Source organism: Coccinella septempunctata, chromosome 3 (assembly GCF_907165205.1).
Source record: "Coccinella septempunctata chromosome 3, icCocSept1.1, whole genome shotgun sequence".
Lineage (NCBI taxonomy): Eukaryota > Metazoa > Arthropoda > Insecta > Coleoptera > Coccinellidae > Coccinella > Coccinella septempunctata.
In genome coordinates, this window is record NC_058191.1 from 2223668 (window position 1) to 2247875 (window position 24208).

Genomic DNA, 24208 nt, shown 5'->3' on the forward strand with positions numbered 1-24208 from the left:
AGTTCACTGATAATGAATTAGCCCTTAGGTTCAATATTGAATAATAAATAAGAGCTTCTATTAGTTCTATCGAAGATGCAGTAACAATTCACATAATTATCAAATATAGAAAATCGATAAAGTGAGGAAACTTTTGAAATTTTCACCACATTTCACACTTATGTCCTGGATTCATTGGTGAACCTTGGGGACAATTAAAAGCTTCAGCAAAGTGATTGCTATTTTGTACTGCTACGTTCACTCGTACTGATGCTGGACTGTGAACATCAATCTTCAGTGAATACTCAGCCTGTTCGGAGGTGATGGTATAGCACCACATCTGGAAAACTTCATTTTATGCGATAGGTTCATTAGGCCCAATTCAGATCATCGCCTCAATTAACCCACGCGAAATAAAACAACAAATAAAACATTACATTCGATATTTCATTTATTTTTATTTATTATTATGCCAAACACCGCCAATCTCTCATGTATGTATATGATACTGATTATACCTTGAGGTATAGTGTTTCACTCAAAGATCTCTAATCTTTGGTTCTACTGAGATTGGGTCCATTCACGCGATCATCGTCATCATATCATCATGTTAACATATCATATTATATTATCCCTCTGTTAGCTTGTACGATTTCGGAGAACCAGTTGTGTTATGTGTTCTGTGTAAGCTTTGTTACTGTGTCCTTACGCCACCTTACTGCCAATTCACAATGATGTTAATGGTAATGTTAAAAGTGAGCTACGATGTTAACGCTTAAATAATAATAAATTTAAGAAATATTTAGCATTATCATTAACAATACGCTTGACATTAACATTGATGTGAACAGTATCGTAGTAGCTCTATTATTTATTATTATTTAAGCGTTTACATTGTAGCTCACCGTTAACATTACCATAACCATTAACATCATTGTGAATTGGCAGTAAGGCACAGCTCTGTTAATTTTAACCTAACAGTGAATGATGGCCCGCACCCGTAACGACTAGAAAATTTCTTCCCTAGCCCGGGATCGAACTCAGTATCTTTCGGTATACCAAGCCGACGATTTAACCACCAAGCCACGGATGTATATTATGATGAGTAGTGACCAGAGATATAGAAGGGGGGAGATTGAGCTTCAAGCTGCGCGAACTGGCTAAAATTGAAGGCCGCCATTTGTCAGGAAATATATACAGCACCGCCTAAAAGTGATAGCATGTGGCAAGAGTTATATACAGGGGCACGTAAAATTCAGAATTTGAATGTTATGATTTCGTTGATAACAGTACTTGAAATTATGAGATTTCGGTCAATTCGTTTCTTATTTCTTCAGTACAATACAAAATGAATACCAAAAATGTCAACGAAGGAAAAAATTTTTTGTTTTATGTATTCTGGTGAATATAATGAGATGTCCAAATATTGAACATATCATCTAAACCAATGAATCCTTTTTGAATTATATTCAAGCGTTTGTAACCAACGATGAATTTTTATTTAATTGTCTTTTCTTCTTTTCGTCTTTTCTAAATAGGTAACGTTTTCAAAATAAAATCCATGATTTCTAAGATTCTAGCAATTTGGTCTTATGGGGTAGTTTGATATATATAGACTTCGAAGCGTCACCAATATTTGGTTTGTTCCAGAATCGCTTCTTTTCACTACTGTTCCCTAATTACGATCAGAGGAAAGTAACCTGAAAAATTGCTCGCCCACTTTCCTTCGAGATGCAATTCTGGAACTCTGCTTTTAAGTTTTAATTTTTATTTTCTGTTTCTAAGGAAACACGATTTTGTCAATCTGAAGGACACTAAATTTTTTGCACAAAGTGGATAAATTGATCTGATATTTTTTATTGGAAGTAAGACATGATATGATGAAAGCTAACAAGTCGATAAATTTTTCAGTAGCTACTGGCATTAAATATATAAAAGAAAAAAACATTTTTCTATTCATTTTATTTATACAATATTGTATATCCAGTATCGATTGCTGCATAAAATCAACTGATGAAGTCTTCTAATTGCAGAACCTTGAATTTTTCAGTATAAACTTTTTACAGATTGAATATTCTAATTTTAAAATGAGATCTGGCAATATTTTTCACTAAAAGAAAGCCATAATGTCTTCCAATCACTGAAGAATATAAAAAATGTTCTTTCAAGGAAGGGAACAAAGCATCAACTCGATCATAAAATTTTTGCGATTGAATTGTTGCAAATGCTTCGAGAAAATTTTCATCTCTTGAAACTCTATTTTCAGTTGAAATCATCAAATTCCTGATTGATATATCGTTATAATTCCATATGATGGTACATGAAGTCCCTCTGAAACAAACAAAAAATAAAATCATCTCAGTTTCATATTAAATTATCTCATCTTACCTTGATTTTTGAAGAATATTACAATTCCCTCAAGACTGGAACTTTTAGGGTCACAGTATCATTCTCTACATTTTTTAAATGTCTCTTCATCAATGTGGCACTGAATCAAAAGATTTCCAATGATGGGCAGCATTTTCAGAAATACGTTGATCTTGTCTCAAAAAGTCCATCACTTCTTTCATGTGTTGTATTTTATTTTTAAGAGACTTAATTGTATAATTTCCTTCTATATGGAGTTTTTTCAATTCGATGAGTCTTTTCATCAATTTTGAAGGAGAAATACTGAAACAAGTTTGAAAAATTTGTAAATCTATCAAAGATATTCAAAAATTGATATAATTGGGAACTTACCTATAATTGTGAAGTAAGCCATCGTAAATATCCTGCTATTCAGCGAAAAAAGCTAATAAAACCACACGAATCCGCTGAATATCACCAAAAATACGTTCATATTTGTTATTATTGTTTACATTCTTTTGACTTGACAGCAGGCAATGGCAGCGGTGTGAAGTTGGCTGACAATTTCTAGCTGACAGAATCCCGAAGATACCCGAAGCGGCGACGGCCGCCAGTGGCGTACCCCTACTATTATTTTCGCCGAAAAATCGCTTCTGCATTACGAAATGAGATTAGTAGTGGAAATAATATAAATATTTGATGTTTGGCATATATAAATTTGATAATTCGAACAATTCGTTGGAAAAATGAATTTGTTCGATATATTTTTTCGATCAATTGAACTGAAATCGTCTAGGCGCGAAGTTTAATCTATATAACTTCTATGTTTTTATCAGTTTCAAGATGAGATTTTCACTCAGATGATGGTCAACTATTCAGGATTCATAATCCGTAAAAAACTTTACTTGCACCCCTTGCACACTACCCTTTTTCGACCCTTTTCCGTATAAAACACCGAATTCGCGATATAAAGCGGCGCAGTCAGCTGACCATAACTTCTATCTTTTTATCAGTTTCAAGATGAGATTTTCACTCAGATGATGGTCAACTATTCAGGATTCATAATCCGTAAAAAACTTTACTTGCACCCCTTGGAGACTACCCTTTTTCGACCCTTTTCCGTATAAAACACCGAATTCGCGATATAAAGCGGCGCAGTCAGCTGACCATAACTTCTATCTTTTTATCAGTTTCAAGATGAGATTTTCACTCAGACGATGGTCAACTATTCAGGATTCATAATCCGTAAAAAACTTTACTTGCACCCCTTGCACACTACCCTTTTTCCACCCTTTTCCGTATAAAACACCGAATTTGCGCTAGGAAGCGGCGCAGTCAGCTGACCATAACTTCTATGTTTTTATCAGTTTCAAGATGAGATTTTCACTCAGATGATGGTCAACTATTCGGGATTCATAATCCGTAAAAAACTTTACTTGCACCCCTTGCACACTACCCTTTTTCGACCCTTTTCCGTATAAAACACCGAATTCGCGATATAAAGCGACGCAGTCAGCTGACCATAACTTCTATTTTTTTATCAGTTTCAAGATGAGATTTTCACTCAGATGATGGTCAACTATTCAGGATTCATAATCCGTAAAAAACTTTACTTGCACCCCTTGCACACTACCCTTTTTCGACCCTTTTCCGTATAAGACACCGAATTTGCGCTAGGAAGCGGCGCAGTCAGCTGAACATAACTTCTATGTTTTTATCAGTTTCAAGATGAGATTTTCAATCAGATGATGGTCAACTATTCAGGATTCATAATCCGTAAAAAACTTTACTTGCACCCCTTGGAGACTACCCTTTTTCGACCCTTTTCCGTATAAAACACCGAATTCGCGATATAAAGCGACGCAGTCAGCTGACCATAACTTCTATTTTTTTATCAGTTTCAAGATGGGATTTTCACTCAGATGATGGTCAACTATTCAGGATTCATAATCCGTAAAAAACTTTACTTGCACCCCTTGGACACTACCCTTTTTCCACCCTTTTCCGTATAAAACACCGAATTTGCGCTAGGAAGCGGCGCAGTCAGCTGACCATAACTTCTATCTTTTTATCAGTTTCAAGATGAGATTTTCACTCAGATGATGGTCAACTATTCAGGATTCATAATCCGTAAAAAACTTTACTTGCACCCCTTGCACACTACCCTTTTTCCACCCTTTTCCGTATAAAACACCGAATTTGCGCTAGGAAGCGGCGCAGTCAGCTGACCATAACTTCTATCTTTTTATCAGTTTCAAGATGAGATTTTCACTCAGATGATGGTCAACTATTCAGGATTCATAATCCGTAAAAAACTTTACTTGCACCCCTTGAAGACTACCCTTTTTCCAACCTTTTCCGTATAAAACACCGAATTTGCGCTAGGAAGCGGCGCAGTCAGCTGACCATAACTTCTATCTTTTTATCAGTTTCAAGATGAGATTTTCACTCAGATGATGGTCAACTATTCAGGATTCATAATCCGTAAAAAACTTTACTTGCACCCCTTGGAGACTACCCTTTTTCCACCCTTTTCCGTATAAAACACCGAATTTGCGCTAGGAAGCGGCGCAGTCAGCTGACCATAACTTCTATCTTTTTATCAGTTTCAAGATGAGATTTTCACTCAGATGATGGTCAACTATTCAGGATTCATAATCCGTAAAAAACTTTACTTGCACCCCTTGCACACTACCCTTTTTCCACCCTTTTCCGTATAAAACACCGAATTTGCGCTAGGAAGCGGCGCAGTCAGCTGACCATAACTTCTATCTTTTTATCAGTTTCAAGATGAAATTTTCACTCAAATGATGGTCAACTATTCGGGATTCATAATCCGTAAAAAACTTTACTTGCACCCCTTGGAGACTACCCTTTTTCCACCCTTTTCCGTATAAAACACCGAATTTGCGCTAGGAAGCGGCGCAGTCAGCTGACCATAACTTCTATCTTTTTATCAGTTTCAAGATGAGATTTTCACTCAGATGATGGTCAACTATTCAGGATTCATAATCCGTAAAAAACTTTACTTGCACCCCTTGGAGACTACCCTTTTTCGACCCTTTTCCGTATAAAACACCGAATTCGCGATATAAAGCGACGCAGTCAGCTGACCATAACTTCTATTTTTTTATCAGTTTCAAGATGGGATTTTCACTCAGATGATGGTCAACTATTCAGGATTCATAATCCGTAAAAAACTTTACTTGCACCCCTTGGAGACTACCCTTTTTCCACCCTTTTCCGTATAAAACACCGAATTTGCGCTAGGAAGCGGCGCAGTCAGCTGACCATAACTTCTATCTTTTTATCAGTTTCAAGATGAGATTTTCACTCAGATGATGGTCAACTATTCAGGATTCATAATCCGTAAAAAACTTTACTTGCACCCCTTGCACACTACCCTTTTTCCACCCTTTTCCGTATAAAACACCGAATTTGCGCTAGGAAGCGGCGCAGTCAGCTGACCATAACTTCTATCTTTTTATCAGTTTCAAGATGAGATTTTCACTCAGATGATGGTCAACTATTCGGGATTCATAATCCGTAAAAAACTTTACTTGCACCCCTTGGAGACTACCCTTTTTCGACCCTTTTCCGTATAAAACACCGAATTCGCGATATAAAGCGACGCAGTCAGCTGACCATAACTTCTATTTTTTTATCAGTTTCAAGATGAGATTTTCACTCAGATGATGGTCAACTATTCAGGATTCATAATCCGTAAAAAACTTTACTTGCACCCCTTGGAGACTACCCTTTTTCCACCCTTTTCCGTATAAAACACCGAATTTGCGCTAGGAAGCGGCGCAGTCAGCTGACCATAACTTCTATGTTTTTATCAGTTTCAAGATGAGATTTTCACTCAGATGATGGTCAACTATTCGGGATTCATAATCCGTAAAAAACTTCACTTGCACCCCTTGGAGACTACCCTTTTTCGACCCTTTTCCGTATAAAACACCGAATTCGCGATATAAAGCGGCGCAGTCAGCTGACCATAACTTCTATCTTTTTATCAGTTTCAAGATGAGATTTTCACTCAGATGATGGTCAACTATTCAGGATTCATAATCCGTAAAAAACTTTACTTGCACCCCTTGGAGACTACCCTTTTTCCACCCTTTTCCGTATAAAACACCGAATTTGCGCTAGGAAGCGGCGCAGTCAGCTGACCATAACTTCTATCTTTTTATCAGTTTCAAGATGAGATTTTCACTCAGATGATGGTCAACTATTCAGGATTCATAATCCGTAAAAAACTTTACTTGCACCCCTTGCACACTACCCTTTTTCCACCCTTTTCCGTATAAAACACCGAATTTGCGCTAGGAAGCGGCGCAGTCAGCTGACCATAACTTCTATCTTTTTATCAGTTTCAAGATGAAATTTTCACTCAGATGATGGTCAACTATTCGGGATTCATAATCCGTAAAAAACTTTACTTGCACCCCTTGGAGACTACCCTTTTTCCACCCTTTTCCGTATAAAACACCGAATTTGCGCTAGGAAGCGGCGCAGTCAGCTGACCATAACTTCTATCTTTTTATCAGTTTCAAGATGAGATTTTCACTCAGATGATGGTCAACTATTCAGGATTCATAATCCGTAAAAAACTTTACTTGCACCCCTTGGAGACTACCCTTTTTCGACCCTTTTCCGTATAAAACACCGAATTCGCGATATAAAGCGACGCAGTCAGCTGACCATAACTTCTATTTTTTTATCAGTTTCAAGATGGGATTTTCACTCAGATGATGGTCAACTATTCAGGATTCATAATCCGTAAAAAACTTTACTTGCACCCCTTGGAGACTACCCTTTTTCCACCCTTTTCCGTATAAAACACCGAATTTGCGCTAGGAAGCGGCGCAGTCAGCTGACCATAACTTCTATCTTTTTATCAGTTTCAAGATGAGATTTTCACTCAGATGATGGTCAACTATTCAGGATTCATAATCCGTAAAAAACTTTACTTGCACCCCTTGGAGACTACCCTTTTTCCACCCTTTTCCGTATAAAACACCGAATTCGCGATATAAAGCGGCGCAGTCAGCTGACCATAACTTCTATGTTTTTATCAGTTTCAAGATGAGATTTTCACTCAGATGATGGTCAACTATTCGGGATTCATAATCCGTAAAAAACTTTACTTGCACCCCTTGCACACTACCCTTTTTCGACCCTTTTCCGTATAAAACACCGAATTCGCGATATAAAGCGACGCAGTCAGCTGACCATAACTTCTATTTTTTTATCAGTTTCAAGATGAGATTTTCACTCAGATGATGGTCAACTATTCAGGATTCATAATCCGTAAAAAACTTTACTTGCACCCCTTGGAGACTACCCTTTTTCCACCCTTTTCCGTATAAAACACCGAATTTGCGCTAGGAAGCGGCGCAGTCAGCTGACCATAACTTCTATGTTTTTATCAGTTTCAACATGAGATTTTCACTCAGATGATGGTCAACTATTCGGGATTCATAATCCGTAAAAAACTTTACTTGCACCCCTTGGAGACTACCCTTTTTCGACCCTTTTCCGTATAAAACACCGAATTCGCGATATAAAGCGGCGCAGTCAGCTGACCATAACTTCTATCTTTTTATCAGTTTCAAGATGAGATTTTCACTCAGATGATGGTCAACTATTCAGGATTCATAATCCGTAAAAAACTTCACTTGCACCCCTTGCACACTACCCTTTTTCCACCCTTTTCCGTATAAAACACCGAATTTGCGCTAGGAAGCGGCGCAGTCAGCTGACCATAACTTCTATCTTTTTATCAGTTTCAAGATGAGATTTTCACTCAGATGATGGTCAACTATTCGGGATTCATAATCCGTAAAAAACTTTACTTGCACCCCTTGGAGACTACCCTTTTTCGACCCTTTTCCGTATAAAACACCGAATTCGCGATATAAAGCGGCGCAGTCAGCTGACCATAACTTCTATCTTTTTATCAGTTTCAAGATGAGATTTTCACTCAGATGATGGTCAACTATTCAGGATTCATAATCCGTAAAAAACTTTACTTGCACCCCTTGGAGACTACCCTTTTTCGACCCTTTTCCGTATAAAACACCGAATTCGCGATATAAAGCGGCGCAGTCAGCTGACCATAACTTCTATCTTTTTATCAGTTTCAAGATGAGATTTTCACTCAGATGATGGTCAACTATTCAGGATTCATAATCCGTAAAAAACTTTACTTGCACCCCTTGGAGACTACCCTTTTTCGACCCTTTTCCGTATAAAACACCGAATTCGCGATATAAAGCGGCGCAGTCAGCTGACCATAACTTCTATGTTTTTATCAGTTTCAAGATGAGATTTTCACTCAGATGATGGTCAACTATTCGGGATTCATAATCCGTAAAAAACTTTACTTGCACCCCTTGCACACTACCCTTTTTCGACCCTTTTCCGTATAAAACACCGAATTCGCGATATAAAGCGACGCAGTCAGCTGACCATAACTTCTATCTTTTTATCAGTTTCAAGATGAGATTTTCACTCAGATGATGGTCAACTATTCAGGATTCATAATCCGTAAAAAACTTTACTTGCACCCCTTGCACACTACCCTTTTTCGACCCTTTTCCGTATAAGACACCGAATCCCATCTTGAAACTGATAAAAAAATAGAAGTTATGGTCAGCTGACTGCGTCGCTTTATATCGCGAATTCGGTGTTTTATACGGAAAAGGGTCGAAAAAGGGTAGTCTCCAAGGGGTGCAAGTAAAGTTTTTTACGGATTATGAATCCTGAATAGTTGACCATCATCTGAGTGAAAATCTCATCTTGAAACTGATAAAAAGATAGAAGTTATGGTCAGCTGACTGCGCCGCTTCCTAGCGCAAATTCGGTGTTTTATACGGAAAAGGGTGGAAAAAGGGTAGTCTCCAAGGGGTGCAAGTAAAGTTTTTTACGGATTATGAATCCCGAATAGTTGACCATCATCTGAGTGAAAATTTCATCTTGAAACTGATAAAAAGATAGAAGTTATGGTCAGCTGACTGCGCCGCTTCCTAGCGCAAATTCGGTGTTTTATACGGAAAAGGGTGGAAAAAGGGTAGTGTGCAAGGGGTGCAAGTAAAGTTTTTTACGGATTATGAATCCTGAATAGTTGACCATCATCTGAGTGAAAATCTCATCTTGAAACTGATAAAAAGATAGAAGTTATGGTCAGCTGACTGCGCCGCTTCCTAGCGCAAATTCGGTGTTTTATACGGAAAAGGGTGGAAAAAGGGTAGTCTCCAAGGGGTGCAAGTAAAGTTTTTTACGGATTATGAATCCTGAATAGTTGACCATCATCTGAGTGAAAATCCCATCTTGAAACTGATAAAAAAATAGAAGTTATGGTCAGCTGACTGCGTCGCTTTATATCGCGAATTCGGTGTTTTATACGGAAAAGGGTCGAAAAAGGGTAGTCTCCAAGGGGTGCAAGTAAAGTTTTTTACGGATTATGAATCCTCAATAGTTGACCATCATCTGATTGAAAATCTCATCTTGAAACTGATAAAAACATAGAAGTTATGTTCAGCTGACTGCGCCGCTTCCTAGCGCAAATTCGGTGTCTTATACGGAAAAGGGTCGAAAAAGGGTAGTGTGCAAGGGGTGCAAGTAAAGTTTTTTACGGATTATGAATCCTGAATAGTTGACCATCATCTGAGTGAAAATCTCATCTTGAAACTGATAAAAAAATAGAAGTTATGGTCAGCTGACTGCGTCGCTTTATATCGCGAATTCGGTGTTTTATACGGAAAAGGGTCGAAAAAGGGTAGTGTGCAAGGGGTGCAAGTAAAGTTTTTTACGGATTATGAATCCCGAATAGTTGACCATCATCTGATTGAAAATCTCATCTTGAAACTGATAAAAACATAGAAGTTATGTTCAGCTGACTGCGCCGCTTCCTAGCGCAAATTCGGTGTCTTATACGGAAAAGGGTCGAAAAAGGGTAGTGTGCAAGGGGTGCAAGTAAAGTTTTTTACGGATTATGAATCCTGAATAGTTGACCATCATCTGAGTGAAAATCTCATCTTGAAACTGATAAAAAAATAGAAGTTATGGTCAGCTGACTGCGTCGCTTTATATCGCGAATTCGGTGTTTTATACGGAAAAGGGTCGAAAAAGGGTAGTGTGCAAGGGGTGCAAGTAAAGTTTTTTACGGATTATGAATCCCGAATAGTTGACCATCATCTGAGTGAAAATCTCATCTTGAAACTGATAAAAAGATAGAAGTTATGGTCAGCTGACTGCGTCGCTTTATATCGCGAATTCGGTGTTTTATACGGAAAAGGGTCGAAAAAGGGTAGTGTGCAAGGGGTGCAAGTAAAGTTTTTTACGGATTATGAATCCCGAATAGTTGACCATCATCTGAGTGAAAATCTCATCTTGAAACTGATAAAAACATAGAAGTTATGGTCAGCTGACTGCGCCGCTTTATATCGCGAATTCGGTGTTTTATACGGAAAAGGGTCGAAAAAGGGTAGTCTCCAAGGGGTGCAAGTAAAGTTTTTTACGGATTATGAATCCTGAATAGTTGACCATCATCTGAGTGAAAATCTCATCTTGAAACTGATAAAAAGATAGAAGTTATGGTCAGCTGACTGCGCCGCTTTATATCGCGAATTCGGTGTTTTATACGGAAAAGGGTCGAAAAAGGGTAGTCTCCAAGGGGTGCAAGTAAAGTTTTTTACGGATTATGAATCCCGAATAGTTGACCATCATCTGAGTGAAAATCTCATCTTGAAACTGATAAAAAGATAGAAGTTATGGTCAGCTGACTGCGCCGCTTCCTAGCGCAAATTCGGTGTTTTATACGGAAAAGGGTGGAAAAAGGGTAGTGTGCAAGGGGTGCAAGTAAAGTTTTTTACGGATTATGAATCCTGAATAGTTGACCATCATCTGAGTGAAAATCTCATCTTGAAACTGATAAAAAGATAGAAGTTATGGTCAGCTGACTGCGCCGCTTTATATCGCGAATTCGGTGTTTTATACGGAAAAGGGTCGAAAAAGGGTAGTCTCCAAGGGGTGCAAGTAAAGTTTTTTACGGATTATGAATCCCGAATAGTTGACCATCATCTGAGTGAAAATCTCATCTTGAAACTGATAAAAACATAGAAGTTATGGTCAGCTGACTGCGCCGCTTCCTAGCGCAAATTCGGTGTTTTATACGGAAAAGGGTGGAAAAAGGGTAGTCTCCAAGGGGTGCAAGTAAAGTTTTTTACGGATTATGAATCCTGAATAGTTGACCATCATCTGAGTGAAAATCTCATCTTGAAACTGATAAAAAAATAGAAGTTATGGTCAGCTGACTGCGTCGCTTTATATCGCGAATTCGGTGTTTTATACGGAAAAGGGTCGAAAAAGGGTAGTGTGCAAGGGGTGCAAGTAAAGTTTTTTACGGATTATGAATCCCGAATAGTTGACCATCATCTGAGTGAAAATCTCATCTTGAAACTGATAAAAAGATAGAAGTTATGGTCAGCTGACTGCGCCGCTTCCTAGCGCAAATTCGGTGTTTTATACGGAAAAGGGTGGAAAAAGGGTAGTCTCCAAGGGGTGCAAGTAAAGTTTTTTACGGATTATGAATCCTGAATAGTTGACCATCATCTGAGTGAAAATCTCATCTTGAAACTGATAAAAATATAGAAGTTATGTTCAGCTGACTGCGCCGCTTCCTAGCGCAAATTCGGTGTCTTATACGGAAAAGGGTCGAAAAAGGGTAGTGTGCAAGGGGTGCAAGTAAAGTTTTTTACGGATTATGAATCCTGAATAGTTGACCATCATCTGAGTGAAAATCTCATCTTGAAACTGATAAAAAAATAGAAGTTATGGTCAGCTGACTGCGTCGCTTTATATCGCGAATTCGGTGTTTTATACGGAAAAGGGTCGAAAAAGGGTAGTGTGCAAGGGGTGCAAGTAAAGTTTTTTACGGATTATGAATCCCGAATAGTTGACCATCATCTGAGTGAAAATCTCATCTTGAAACTGATAAAAAAATAGAAGTTATGGTCAGCTGACTGCGTCGCTTTATATCGCGAATTCGGTGTTTTATACGGAAAAGGGTCGAAAAAGGGTAGTCTGCAAGGGGTGCAAGTAAAGTTTTTTACGGATTATGAATCCCGAATAGTTGACCATCATCTGAGTGAAAATCTCATCTTGAAACTGATAAAAAGATAGAAGTTATGGTCAGCTGACTGCGCCGCTTCCTAGCGCAAATTCGGTGTTTTATACGGAAAAGGGTGGAAAAAGGGTAGTCTCCAAGGGGTGCAAGTAAAGTTTTTTACGGATTATGAATCCTGAATAGTTGACCATCATCTGAGTGAAAATCTCATCTTGAAACTGATAAAAACATAGAAGTTATGTTCAGCTGACTGCGCCGCTTCCTAGCGCAAATTCGGTGTTTTATACGGAAAAGGGTGGAAAAAGGGTAGTCTCCAAGGGGTGCAAGTAAAGTTTTTTACGGATTATGAATCCTGAATAGTTGACCATCATCTGAGTGAAAATCTCATCTTGAAACTGATAAAAACATAGAAGTTATGTTCAGCTGACTGCGCCGCTTCCTAGCGCAAATTCGGTGTCTTATACGGAAAAGGGTCGAAAAAGGGTAGTGTGCAAGGGGTGCAAGTAAAGTTTTTTACGGATTATGAATCCTGAATAGTTGACCATCATCTGAGTGAAAATCTCATCTTGAAACTGATAAAAACATAGAAGTTATGTTCAGCTGACTGCGCCGCTTCCTAGCGCAAATTCGGTGTCTTATACGGAAAAGGGTCGAAAAAGGGTAGTGTGCAAGGGGTGCAAGTAAAGTTTTTTACGGATTATGAATCCTGAATAGTTGACCATCATCTGAGTGAAAATCTCATCTTGAAACTGATAAAAAAATAGAAGTTATGGTCAGCTGACTGCGTCGCTTTATATCGCGAATTCGGTGTTTTATACGGAAAAGGGTCGAAAAAGGGTAGTGTGCAAGGGGTGCAAGTAAAGTTTTTTACGGATTATGAATCCTGAATAGTTGACCATCATCTGAGTGAAAATCTCATCTTGAAACTGATAAAAACATAGAAGTTATGGTCAGCTGACTGCGCCGCTTTATATCGCGAATTCGGTGTTTTATACGGAAAAGGGTCGAAAAAGGGTAGTCTCCAAGGGGTGCAAGTAAAGTTTTTTACGGATTATGAATCCTGAATAGTTGACCATCATCTGAGTGAAAATCTCATCTTGAAACTGATAAAAAGATAGAAGTTATGGTCAGCTGACTGCGCCGCTTTATATCGCGAATTCGGTGTTTTATACGGAAAAGGGTCGAAAAAGGGTAGTCTCCAAGGGGTGCAAGTAAAGTTTTTTACGGATTATAAATCCCGAATAGTTGACCATCATCTGAGTGAAAATCTCATCTTGAAACTGATAAAAAGATAGAAGTTATGGTCAGCTGACTGCGCCGCTTCCTAGCGCAAATTCGGTGTTTTATACGGAAAAGGGTGGAAAAAGGGTAGTGTGCAAGGGGTGCAAGTAAAGTTTTTTACGGATTATGAATCCTGAATAGTTGACCATCATCTGAGTGAAAATCTCATCTTGAAACTGATAAAAAGATAGAAGTTATGGTCAGCTGACTGCGCCGCTTTATATCGCGAATTCGGTGTTTTATACGGAAAAGGGTCGAAAAAGGGTAGTCTCCAAGGGGTGCAAGTAAAGTTTTTTACGGATTATGAATCCTGAATAGTTGACCATCATCTGAGTGAAAATCTCATCTTGAAACTGATAAAAAGATAGAAGTTATGGTCAGCTGACTGCGCCGCTTTATATCGCGAATTCGGTGTTTTATACGGAAAAGGGTCGAAAAAGGGTAGTCTCCAAGGGGTGCAAGTAAAGTTTTTTACGGATTATGAATCCCGAATAGTTGACCATCATCTGAGTGAAAATCTCATCTTGAAACTGATAAAAACATAGAAGTTATGGTCAGCTGACTGCGCCGCTTCCTAGCGCAAATTCGGTGTTTTATACGGAAAAGGGTGGAAAAAGGGTAGTCTCCAAGGGGTGCAAGTAAAGTTTTTTACGGATTATGAATCCTGAATAGTTGACCATCATCTGAGTGAAAATCTCATCTTGAAACTGATAAAAACATAGAAGTTATATAGATTAAACTTCGCGCCTAGACGATTTCAGTTCAATTGATCGAAAAAATATATCGAACAAATTCATTTTTCCAACGAATTGTTCGAATTATCAAATTTATATATGCCAAACATCAAATATTTATATTATTTCCACTACTAATCTCATTTCGTAATGCAGAAGCGATTTTTCGGCGAAAATAATAGTAGGGGTACGCCACTGGCGGCCGTCGCCGCTTCGGGTATCTTCGGGATTCTGTCAGCTAGAAATTGTCAGCCAACTTCACACCGCTGGCAATGGCAGCTAAATGACAAGAATATTCACTAAATTGTTAGACCGTGATCATAATACCGTGCTATGACCTGACAAATGGCGGACCCACTTTTGTCCCATGAAAATAGGATGCGCAGTGGTCGAAGCTCAATCTCCCCCCTTCTATATCTCTGGTAGTGACAAGACAATATTGAACTGGAAGTTTTTTTTTCAAGTCTTATTTCTCGCGTGCTGCCTACCCTCTACCTTACCGTCCCCGACGAGTCTCCACTGGTAGGGGAGCAGGTAATAGGATTTCCATTGGTTTTTGGGATAGCTGAGAACTTTTGACTGATAATGGGGTAGTTCCGACATTTTCGAACAGTACTGCCAGTAATCCCAGAGCATTGAACTTCTTTAGTTCAATGTCCCAGAGACGATGACTATTGGCATAGACTCTATGAGAGACAATTCTCTGTGCCATAGAGAATTGTCTCTGACTATTAACCGTTCAGGGTCTTTTGTAATTCGAATGCGGCTAATACAGTCGTTCATTCATTGTTGTATCCCATTACCGGGAATAAATCTACAAAAAGGCAAGGAAAAAAGACGGTGCGAACAGACTTATAATTTCCTAGGGCTAATTGCGAATGTGTGCCCTCCTTCTCTGAAAAGACCCAACCGTGTCCTACAGATCCTTCCACACTCCGGGCATGGATAGTCACCAACCAGATCTGGCCGCCGCTGTATCCTTCTCGAGTCTCCATTATGTACCAAAGACATTGAACTCTGAAAGAACTGGAATGGCATCTCGCCAAGACTGAAAGGGAAGATGTAGAGTAGTCCATCTCTCTCTGCGCTCTGTCAATTGGTTTATAACGATGTAAACAAAAGCAACCTGGGGCGTTTAAGTGAGACGACTGCTACGTCCGACGTCTGATGCGATTATTCGATTGGTTGCCGAACCATTAGAAAGAGATGGGTTGCTCTACATTCTTCCGTCTCAGTTGGACACACTTTTCGTCGTATTTCTTTACCTAACAGGCCATTCCAGTTCTTTCAGAGTTCAATGACCAAAGACCTCCACTGTGACCTGTCTAACGCTTGTTGTTCCCAGTTATGATTGGCATTAACTGATTTTAGTGATTGATGTAGTATATCCTTAAACCGCTTATACTGACCTCCTAGTTTTTGGGCTCCCTCTGTGAATTCGCCATACAGAGCTATTTTGGGGAGTCTTGTGTCTTGCATTCTCAGAATGTTGCCGCTCCATCTGAGTCGGGCCCTCGTTACTTGAGTCTCAATTGTTGTACAACTCGCGCGTTGCAAGACTTCTGCATTCGAAAATTTGTGGAACCATCTGATGTGCATTTTTGTCTTAGATGACGTTGTTGCGTTTGTTCAAGCTGTTTAATATATGTCACCCGTAGAGCGTCCAGCTTTTGCTTCCGTAAAGAAGCGTTGAGAGGACCACTGCTTTGTAGACAGCTGTCTTGGTCTTCAGATTGAGGTCGTGATTTGGAAACACTCTGTCCTTTAGCTTCCAGAATGCCCGTGATGCCGAATTGATACGGTTGTGCATTTCCGTCTCTAGGTTAGCCGTAGTATTTATGAAGCTTCCCAAGTATTTGAACTTCTCAACCTGTAGAGTTTCATTCTCCAGGCTGATATCTGTGTAGAGGATTTCTGGTGGACTTACCAGGATTTTGGTTTTATCGATATTGAGTTTAAGGCCTAAAGCTTCGTATAGATATTTAAAGGTGTCCATCATTATCCGTAGATCCTCTGAGCTGCTAGCGATAAGTGCTCAGTCGTCTGCATATTGAAGTTCCGTAATAAACTTTGTACGGGTTTTTGCACTGAGGCGCTTCAGGTTGAATAGGCCTCCATCAAATCTGAATCTTATTTCAACACCTCTTACAGGCATACTCATGTAAGCAATTATCGAGACAGCTATGGCGAAAATATTGAACAGTAAAGGCGCTAACACGCAGCCTTGCTTTATTCCAGAATTGGTTAAGAAATGGTCGGTTGTAGCTTGGAACATAGATATAAGGAATGGAAAATAAACATTTGTTGTTGTCCAAAGACTGGAGTGAGATAGTTGCTTAGTGTCGCCAAACACAATTGAGATAGTTGAATCTGACATCATTGTCACGTCAATTTTTCGTACAAAAAGGTAGGAGCTATATAAATTTATTTATTTTACTCCACTGCCTTAGTGTCGCGCTAGACAGAGAAGCATCGAATGTTTGTACCACAACAAATAATTCATAGCACGTCAATGTCCATTCCATGTATTTATGTTCTAAGGGTTTTACACACCGCTAAGAATTTTTCGGGTACTCCAAGGCGTCCCATGATTTTCCATAGCGCCCTCCGATTCACCGAGTCGAAGGCCTTACTTAAATCGATGTAGGCTGTATAGAATAGCACAGCCCTCTTAACACTGTGTTTAAGAGGGCTGTGAGAATAGTATAGATCCTTGATTGTTCATGGGCCTTCTCTTGCAGCTGTCACAGTGTAAAAATTAGGTCCACCGTACCTCGATTAGGTCGAAAGCCGCACTGGGATTCAGGTAACAACAATTTAGCTTTTCTAAGAGTGGAATCAGACGATTAGCCATAATCTTCGAGAGAATTTTACCGGCCATACTAAGCAACGATATGTCCCTGTAATTGTTGCAATTTGACGTATCGCCTTAATGCGGCCAATAACACCAGCGATATCGGAACCCGCCTATAATCTCTAAAGTACCAAAGATTCCTCTTTGAAAGTACATACCTACATAATTGAGAAACGCCTTTTGTTCATTTTGCCAATTATTTATAAATCAAAGATTAGACTGATAAGAGAGATTATTAAGTATTATATATTAACAGTTAGATAAAACCACAATATATCTCTAATATTTCTACTCACGCTTCCAAAAGCGATGAAGAATAACTGAGAAGAAGTAAAATTTTCGAATCCAACTAATTTCGGCCGTTCAGACTTAGTTAATTCATACTTTTTGAACGCTGTGTATGCGATTTTTAAACCACTATTATCAGCAATATTTTCATTGATTGTTTTTGAGCCGGACACCTGTAAAAACATTTTTCCTATAGTTTTATTCATATGAAGGGCATTTTTATTTTATGTGCCATATAATAAAAAATTATTGGAATAACTGAATGATTTTTCTATCATTATAACGATTTTAATGTGGGGACAATATAACAACAAGGGAGCAAGGGAAGAGGTCGTACTGTAATGATGGACATACAATGGCTAATAGGGCTGCCAGGATAATTCTTACTACTTGAAGGGTGATGGATGAACCACCACTTAGACCCAAATGTGACACATATTCTGAAAGAGCAACTCTTCTAGTGACAAATCTCGAGATTTCATCGAGCGCGATGCAACAACAGTTCGGCCTTGACGGTTTTTTAACTGACCCCATCTTTTTGGGAATTTTTCGAAAGTCAACTTTCGACATGCTTATTTCCAGAAATATCATCGTAGATCTAAAAAGGATACATTTTCTGAAAGAAAGCTCTTCTAGTGATAAATCTCGAAATTTCATCAATCTCGGATCTCGGTGGAACTGTTTGATCTTGACGAAATTTTAACTCACCTCATCTTTTTCGGGAAAAAATCGTGAAAATCGAAAAATTGGAGTATCGAGCCATCATCAAGTACCTATATTTAAAAGGGTTAAGAGGTAAGCAGATTTTCGAAGATATGCCCTTGGTGATCAATGTCCTTCGTATGCGACCGTGACAAATTGGACTGCAAGCTTCAAAAAGGTAAATTTTTCATTGAAGATGATGACCGATCGGGAAGAGGCCAGTCCCCGAAAATATCGATGCAGTTCATGACATGATCAGACCGTCGAATTGGGTTAAAACGGATATCTGAAGCACTGAATATTTCATACGAACGTGCTCATCATCCACCAAAAAGGTGGAAAGATTCTTGGACGTCAATCTCACAGGAGAGTTGAAATGGGACTTACAGGCCTAAGGCCTAAATTGCGTGGAAGAAGAAGAAGAAGTGCTCATCATATAGTTCACGTCAATTTGGACATAAGAAAAATTGCTGCAAAATGGATCCTCAAATGTTTAAATGTTGACCAAAAGCGTGAAAGGGCAGAAGCATTGCGTTCGATCTGTGATCGATTTGAAAATGATGTAGACTTCTTAAACCAAATTGTTACTATGGATGAGACTTGGGTACATTTCTACGATCCAGAAACAAAGCAACAACCGATGGAATGACGACACTCTGGTTCTCCAAGAAGTTTCGCGTCCAAAAATCTGCTGGAAAAGTTCTTGCTTCAGCTTTTTAGGATTGCCATAGAGTAATCATGATTGATTTTTTGGTAGAAAAATAACCGGAGATTACTATTCGACATACGGGAAAAAATTAAGACGCCGAAAGCTATCCAAAGTTGTTTTGTTTTTGCAGGACAACGCCCCTACACACAAATCTCATATTGCCATGCAAAAAATTCTTGATTTAGGGTTTGAATTTCTAGAACACCCCCTTTATTCACTAGATTGGGCTCCATCCGACTATCATCTCTTTCCTCAACTGAAAAAAGTTTAAAACATCGTAAATCTTCCAACGAGGAGGTAATAAAAGCTGTGGAGGTCTGGTTTGCAGATCAAGAAGAAACATTTTTTTTAAAAGGTCTAGAGACGTTGCAGGTTCGCTGTAATATAGATGTATCCAATTAAAAGGAGAATATGTTGAGTAATAAAATATTTTGACATTGAAATTTTGTTTGGTTCTGTAGTAGGCTAACCCCCGGTTTTACAAAGCTTGATCGGGGAATCAACGCTTGATTGACGAATAAATGTCAATTTGTTTTCAATCGATAATTCAGTCATAAGCATCCAGAATGTCACTCTCGCATCATATTATGATCCATATACGCCCATTCAATGAATCTCAATTGATACTCTTTCAATGTATTGAGAAATGCATGCTTTCGTTTTGGAATTCGAGTGACTGTCATGTCGTTGATCGGGCAACGGAAGTTTTGTGAAACCCGCGGTAAGAATTTTTTAATATATCCTCGTATAATAGACAGAAAAATACCGGTTTTCATAGAAAAAATTTTCTTGAAAGAGTTATAAAGTGGAGAAAATTTATTCATTTCACTCACAGTTCCTTTGGTTCCTTCGATGGTCATATTATCATATTGTTCAACGAAACAGCGGGATTTTTCTTGAAATGCCCTTTCGGACTTCTCTGACCAAAACTTGGCGATGTTTCCGTATTTATCATATTTCATGCCTGAAAACCGTAGAAAAATAAGATATTGTTCACTTTTCATAGGATTTGCATACGATACGTACATGAATGTGAAGTTGCCCAGATGGGGAAACTATTGTTTTATGAGAGTACGATGCTTAATATATATCAACAAGTGTCACGATCTGAATTGAACAAGCCAATTTGCCATCGTCAAGGCCACTAAATGTAGAACGTTCCACGGTTCCGCAGAATAAAAGCAGATGCTGACCATGGTTTCGGTCTCATTTGACCTCGTCAGAGCAACATACCTTCTCCGATGAAAAAACGTTTGGATTTGATGGACCCTTATTCAATAACTGGCACGCGCTACTGAGTACTATCGAGTAACACCGAGCTACCTCTTTGGTAACACAGAGCGTCACTCAGTATAGACCGACACTCAGTATAGACCGAGAACCGATTCAAACGCTTCTGAATTAGAGAAAATATGGGACATATACCATTGTATTCGCCTGAGTTTCGATCTCGAATCGAGGGGATTTAATCGGACCTTGCCTTCAAACATTTTTCCCTTTGAACTACAAAATAGGGAAAACATTTATGAATTCATTCCTAAGTTACGAAGTCTTGCACCGCATTTGAGAAAATGACAATAGAGGCATTGTTTTTTTTCGTTATTTCGTATTCTGTACTTGAATACATGTAAAAGAAGCAGAATTGCATTGGAAATTTAGAGTTTTTACTGACCTAAAGTATCAAATCCATGGATAATCTCATGGCCCATCAAGACACCAGCTGCACCATAGTTCAATTCGCTAAAAATAATTCAATTCACTTCATATAGGTATATCTAGTTTATGAATCTTACTCAAGTCCTAAATCGAACACTGGAAATGTGATGATCGCCAATGGAAAAACTGCAAAAGAATTTATTACGTTGCATTGTCTTTTTGATAATATATTTTTCGCATATTGGATATAGATATGAAAAATTAAATTTCGAAAAAATCGTAATTAATTCTTGTTCACTACTTTATTAATCACATCCTATTGGTCCTTCTTAATTTATTTTATTTCCATCTTTTCGGAGAACGATTCGTTGGGTTCAAATAATTTAAATCTCCCCCATAATTCACTTTTTGTTTCGCTCCAATATCATCTTTCTCTCTAGCAGAAAAACTTGAATATTTCCTGTGTTTGGATAGCTTATGAACTCTTAATGCATGAAGGTATGAAAATACAATTTCTTTGTATCGATAAGATAACCTTCTGAATAGTGACCGGAATTCTTCAATAAAACTGAAATAAACTGCTCCACAAGAGTTAGGGATATCGTATTCAATCGTTTTTAAAAGTATGTAATATTCGAGAAAATCGCTGTAAAATCATTTAAAACTCAATAACAACTTGAATCGATCCAATAAAAATCAGTATGAGACATTTCGTCAATCTGGTCGCCTTTTTGCTGAAGTTTGGTTCCCTGCATATGCTTCATGAATGTTCTTATTTTGAAATGAAGTCAGTTTATCAACGGCTTCGATTTGAAACAAGTTTTCTGAAAATGACAAAAGGTAAATTAACAAACGCTGAGGCTAATAGGCCTTACTCAGGTTGTTGTAGCGGAAAGGCTCCAAGTCAGCCAAAGAGTGATATCTCGACTTTGGAATAGGTTCAGGGAGACAGGTTCCGTGTTGGAAAGACCAAGGCTTGGTGGGCGACGAAAATCAATACCTGCTCAGGATCGTTTCATCACCGTTTCGGCGAGAAGAAACCCTACATCTACGTGTAGAATGCTACGGAATACTCTTCAAAATGCAGATGGGGTCCAAGTTTCCATCGAAACCATCAGACGACGTTTGAGAGAGGTGAATCTAGGTTCTAGACGTCCATTAAGAGGAGTTCCATTAACACGTGACCATAAGCGTCAAAGACTGGAATGGTCAAGGCAACATATCAATTGGAACGATCAATGGCGTAGTGTCCTTTTCACTGATGAATCCAGATAGGGACGATTTTCAGATTCTCGAAGAATAAGGGTATGGACAATCCCACGCATATCCCGTAATCGTCGCTATGTCCAAGAAGTCCATCCATTCCGAGGGGGTAGTGTTATGGTATGGGCCGGGATATGTTTCAACGGGCGCACAGATCTGCATATTTGTCCTGGACATATGACCGCCTTACACTATAGGGAGCATGTCATTGACAATGTTGTGCCAAATTTTCACGCTGCTATTGGTGAAACTTTTCGAATTCTAGACGATAACGCTATACCGCACCGTGCAGCCATAGTTGAGAATGGGCGCGAGGAGCTTGATATAATGGGATTCCACATTTACCAATACTTCCGCACTCACCAGATTTGAATTGCATAGAACATGCATGGGATATGCTCCAAAGAAGATTAGATAATCATCAACCTACCCCAGAATCCTTAAATGATCTGAGAGAGCTTCTGCCTCATTTATGGAACCAAATTCCTCAAGAAATGTTCAACAATCTCGTGTGTAGTATACAAAGAAGATGTTAAGCTGTTATTGATGACCGTATACATTGTATTGATAGTCTTAAAATGCTCGAATTCTCTGGGAATAAAATTTCGTTATTTTACTCGATACCTGTATACGCTGCAGACCTACAGGCTAAAATTAATTTGCAACTTGAAATCATATTAATATGAATTTTCGTCACAAAAATCTTATTTTAACTATATTTTTTTGCAATTTAAGTCAATATCCATAACTCATGTGGAGCAGTTTAGTTCAATTATTCATTGATATTAATTCTATTTTCTAAAGAGTAACCTAACTTCAATCATAATCCTAATTCTAAGCTAACCTAGATTAATTTAACCTAGCCTAACTACAATCAATAATTATAATTCTAACGTAACCTAACCTAACTACAATCAATAATCATAATTCTTAGCTTATTCCGTCAATCTTGAAAATGGTTTTCATAAGTTTTGAAATCACATGTAGTTCCTTCGAAATCGCCTTCAGCGACTTTTGCGTTTTTTGCCTCAATCATCAATCAAAGCTCTCTGCGAAATGACGACTTGAATCAGGAATATAAAAAAAGTCACATGTCAGGTCAGCACGGGCTTGTGAAACAGTAAAACACTGGATGCTAAGATTATATCTTTGACTGGATGTAGAGGACATGCAACGTATCGTCATAAAGTAAATCGGTTGTGTTATGTACGTATCTTGAAATCGTCACGCAAAATATTTCTTTCTTACTCATTGAATATAGGTATATTCAGTGATTACAGCTCAAACTTTGTAACGTTAACACCAAAGATACTCTTTGGTCTAACGGTACCAAAGCAAAGAGACAAGGATTTGTCTCTGACAGTACCTATAACACCGTCGTGCAACAAAACTTCACTTCTTCGACGCTTAAAAAATTGTTGCGTGGACTTCTGCTGCATGTCTATTGTCTTTACCCAGCTTAAGATAAGTTCGGTTACTGTCTAGGCTTGTTGCTCCACAGATTACAGATTTCTCCCTCTGTAATCAGTGTGTTGCGCGATGGTGTAATGTTACGAACTTCTGTCACATGTTTGTAGCCAGCATTAAGTTATGGTTTTGTGGCAGAATGATTCCAGTTGTTTTTTTTTTAAGTTAAATATTCTCGTATAAATTGAGCTCTGTAAGACTTTTACGTTGTCTTGATAAAGAAACTTGTGCCAAAACGAATAACTAATATTTTATTATGAGGTAGTGTAGATAGTATAGCTCATGAACTACTACTGTTTATCCAAGTCACGATGGTCAACTTTCTTTTATGTCAATAATTACTGCGAATATTGAAGCTTTTTCCTTACCAACTGAATTCCTAGTGTATATATGAAAGGCATTTACTACCAGAGGTCCTTTAGGAAACTCATAAGTATTGATGCTTCTCTTCCTCAAGCTTTCGTATTGCTTAGTATTTTCCAATTCAATAACTTGCAATTTGTTGCGGAAATAAGTATCATCCTTAATTTCTATCTGAAAACCACAATATTCATGAATATAGTATAAAAAAGATGATTCATTACCTTAGAAACTACTTCATGAGCCGAGAAAGGGCAGAGGAGTCACTTCACTCTGCGCCTACTTAACCAAGTAAAATTCAAGAAAGAAGTAAAACTCAAGAAAAATTCGGAAAATTCAAGAAATTTTATTAATCAAAATTAGTACAGTGAAACTCAGTACTGAGCGTTTATAATGATGATGATGGATAGGTAAAGATTCTACGCCTATGGAAA

The 24208-nt window shown here is 38.4% G+C and overlaps 1 protein-coding gene and 2 long non-coding RNA genes across 3 annotated transcripts; all 3 read right to left on the reverse strand.

Moving 5' to 3' along the window:
• On the reverse strand, window positions 1-23942 carry LOC123309470 (neprilysin-21-like). Its single transcript, XM_044892609.1, has 6 exons — window positions 23783-23942; window positions 20822-20870; window positions 20701-20768; window positions 19862-19992; window positions 17574-17790; window positions 1-327 (listed from the first exon to the last, which is right to left on the reverse strand). Exons 3-6 carry the CDS (start codon window positions 20735-20737, stop codon window positions 143-145), a joined length of 570 nt encoding a protein of 189 aa, XP_044748544.1. The 5' UTR covers window positions 20738-20768; window positions 20822-20870; window positions 23783-23942; the 3' UTR covers window positions 1-142.
• Window positions 1925-2485, reverse strand: LOC123309595. The gene is made up of 2 exons (XR_006537272.1): window positions 2368-2485; window positions 1925-2310 (listed from the first exon to the last, which is right to left on the reverse strand). It is a non-coding gene; the product is annotated as an uncharacterized LOC123309595 (long non-coding RNA).
• Window positions 2611-2864, reverse strand: LOC123309596. Its single transcript, XR_006537273.1, has 2 exons — window positions 2719-2864; window positions 2611-2649 (listed from the first exon to the last, which is right to left on the reverse strand). It is a non-coding gene; the product is annotated as an uncharacterized LOC123309596 (long non-coding RNA).
• Window positions 23943-24208: the final 266 nt, after the last annotated feature.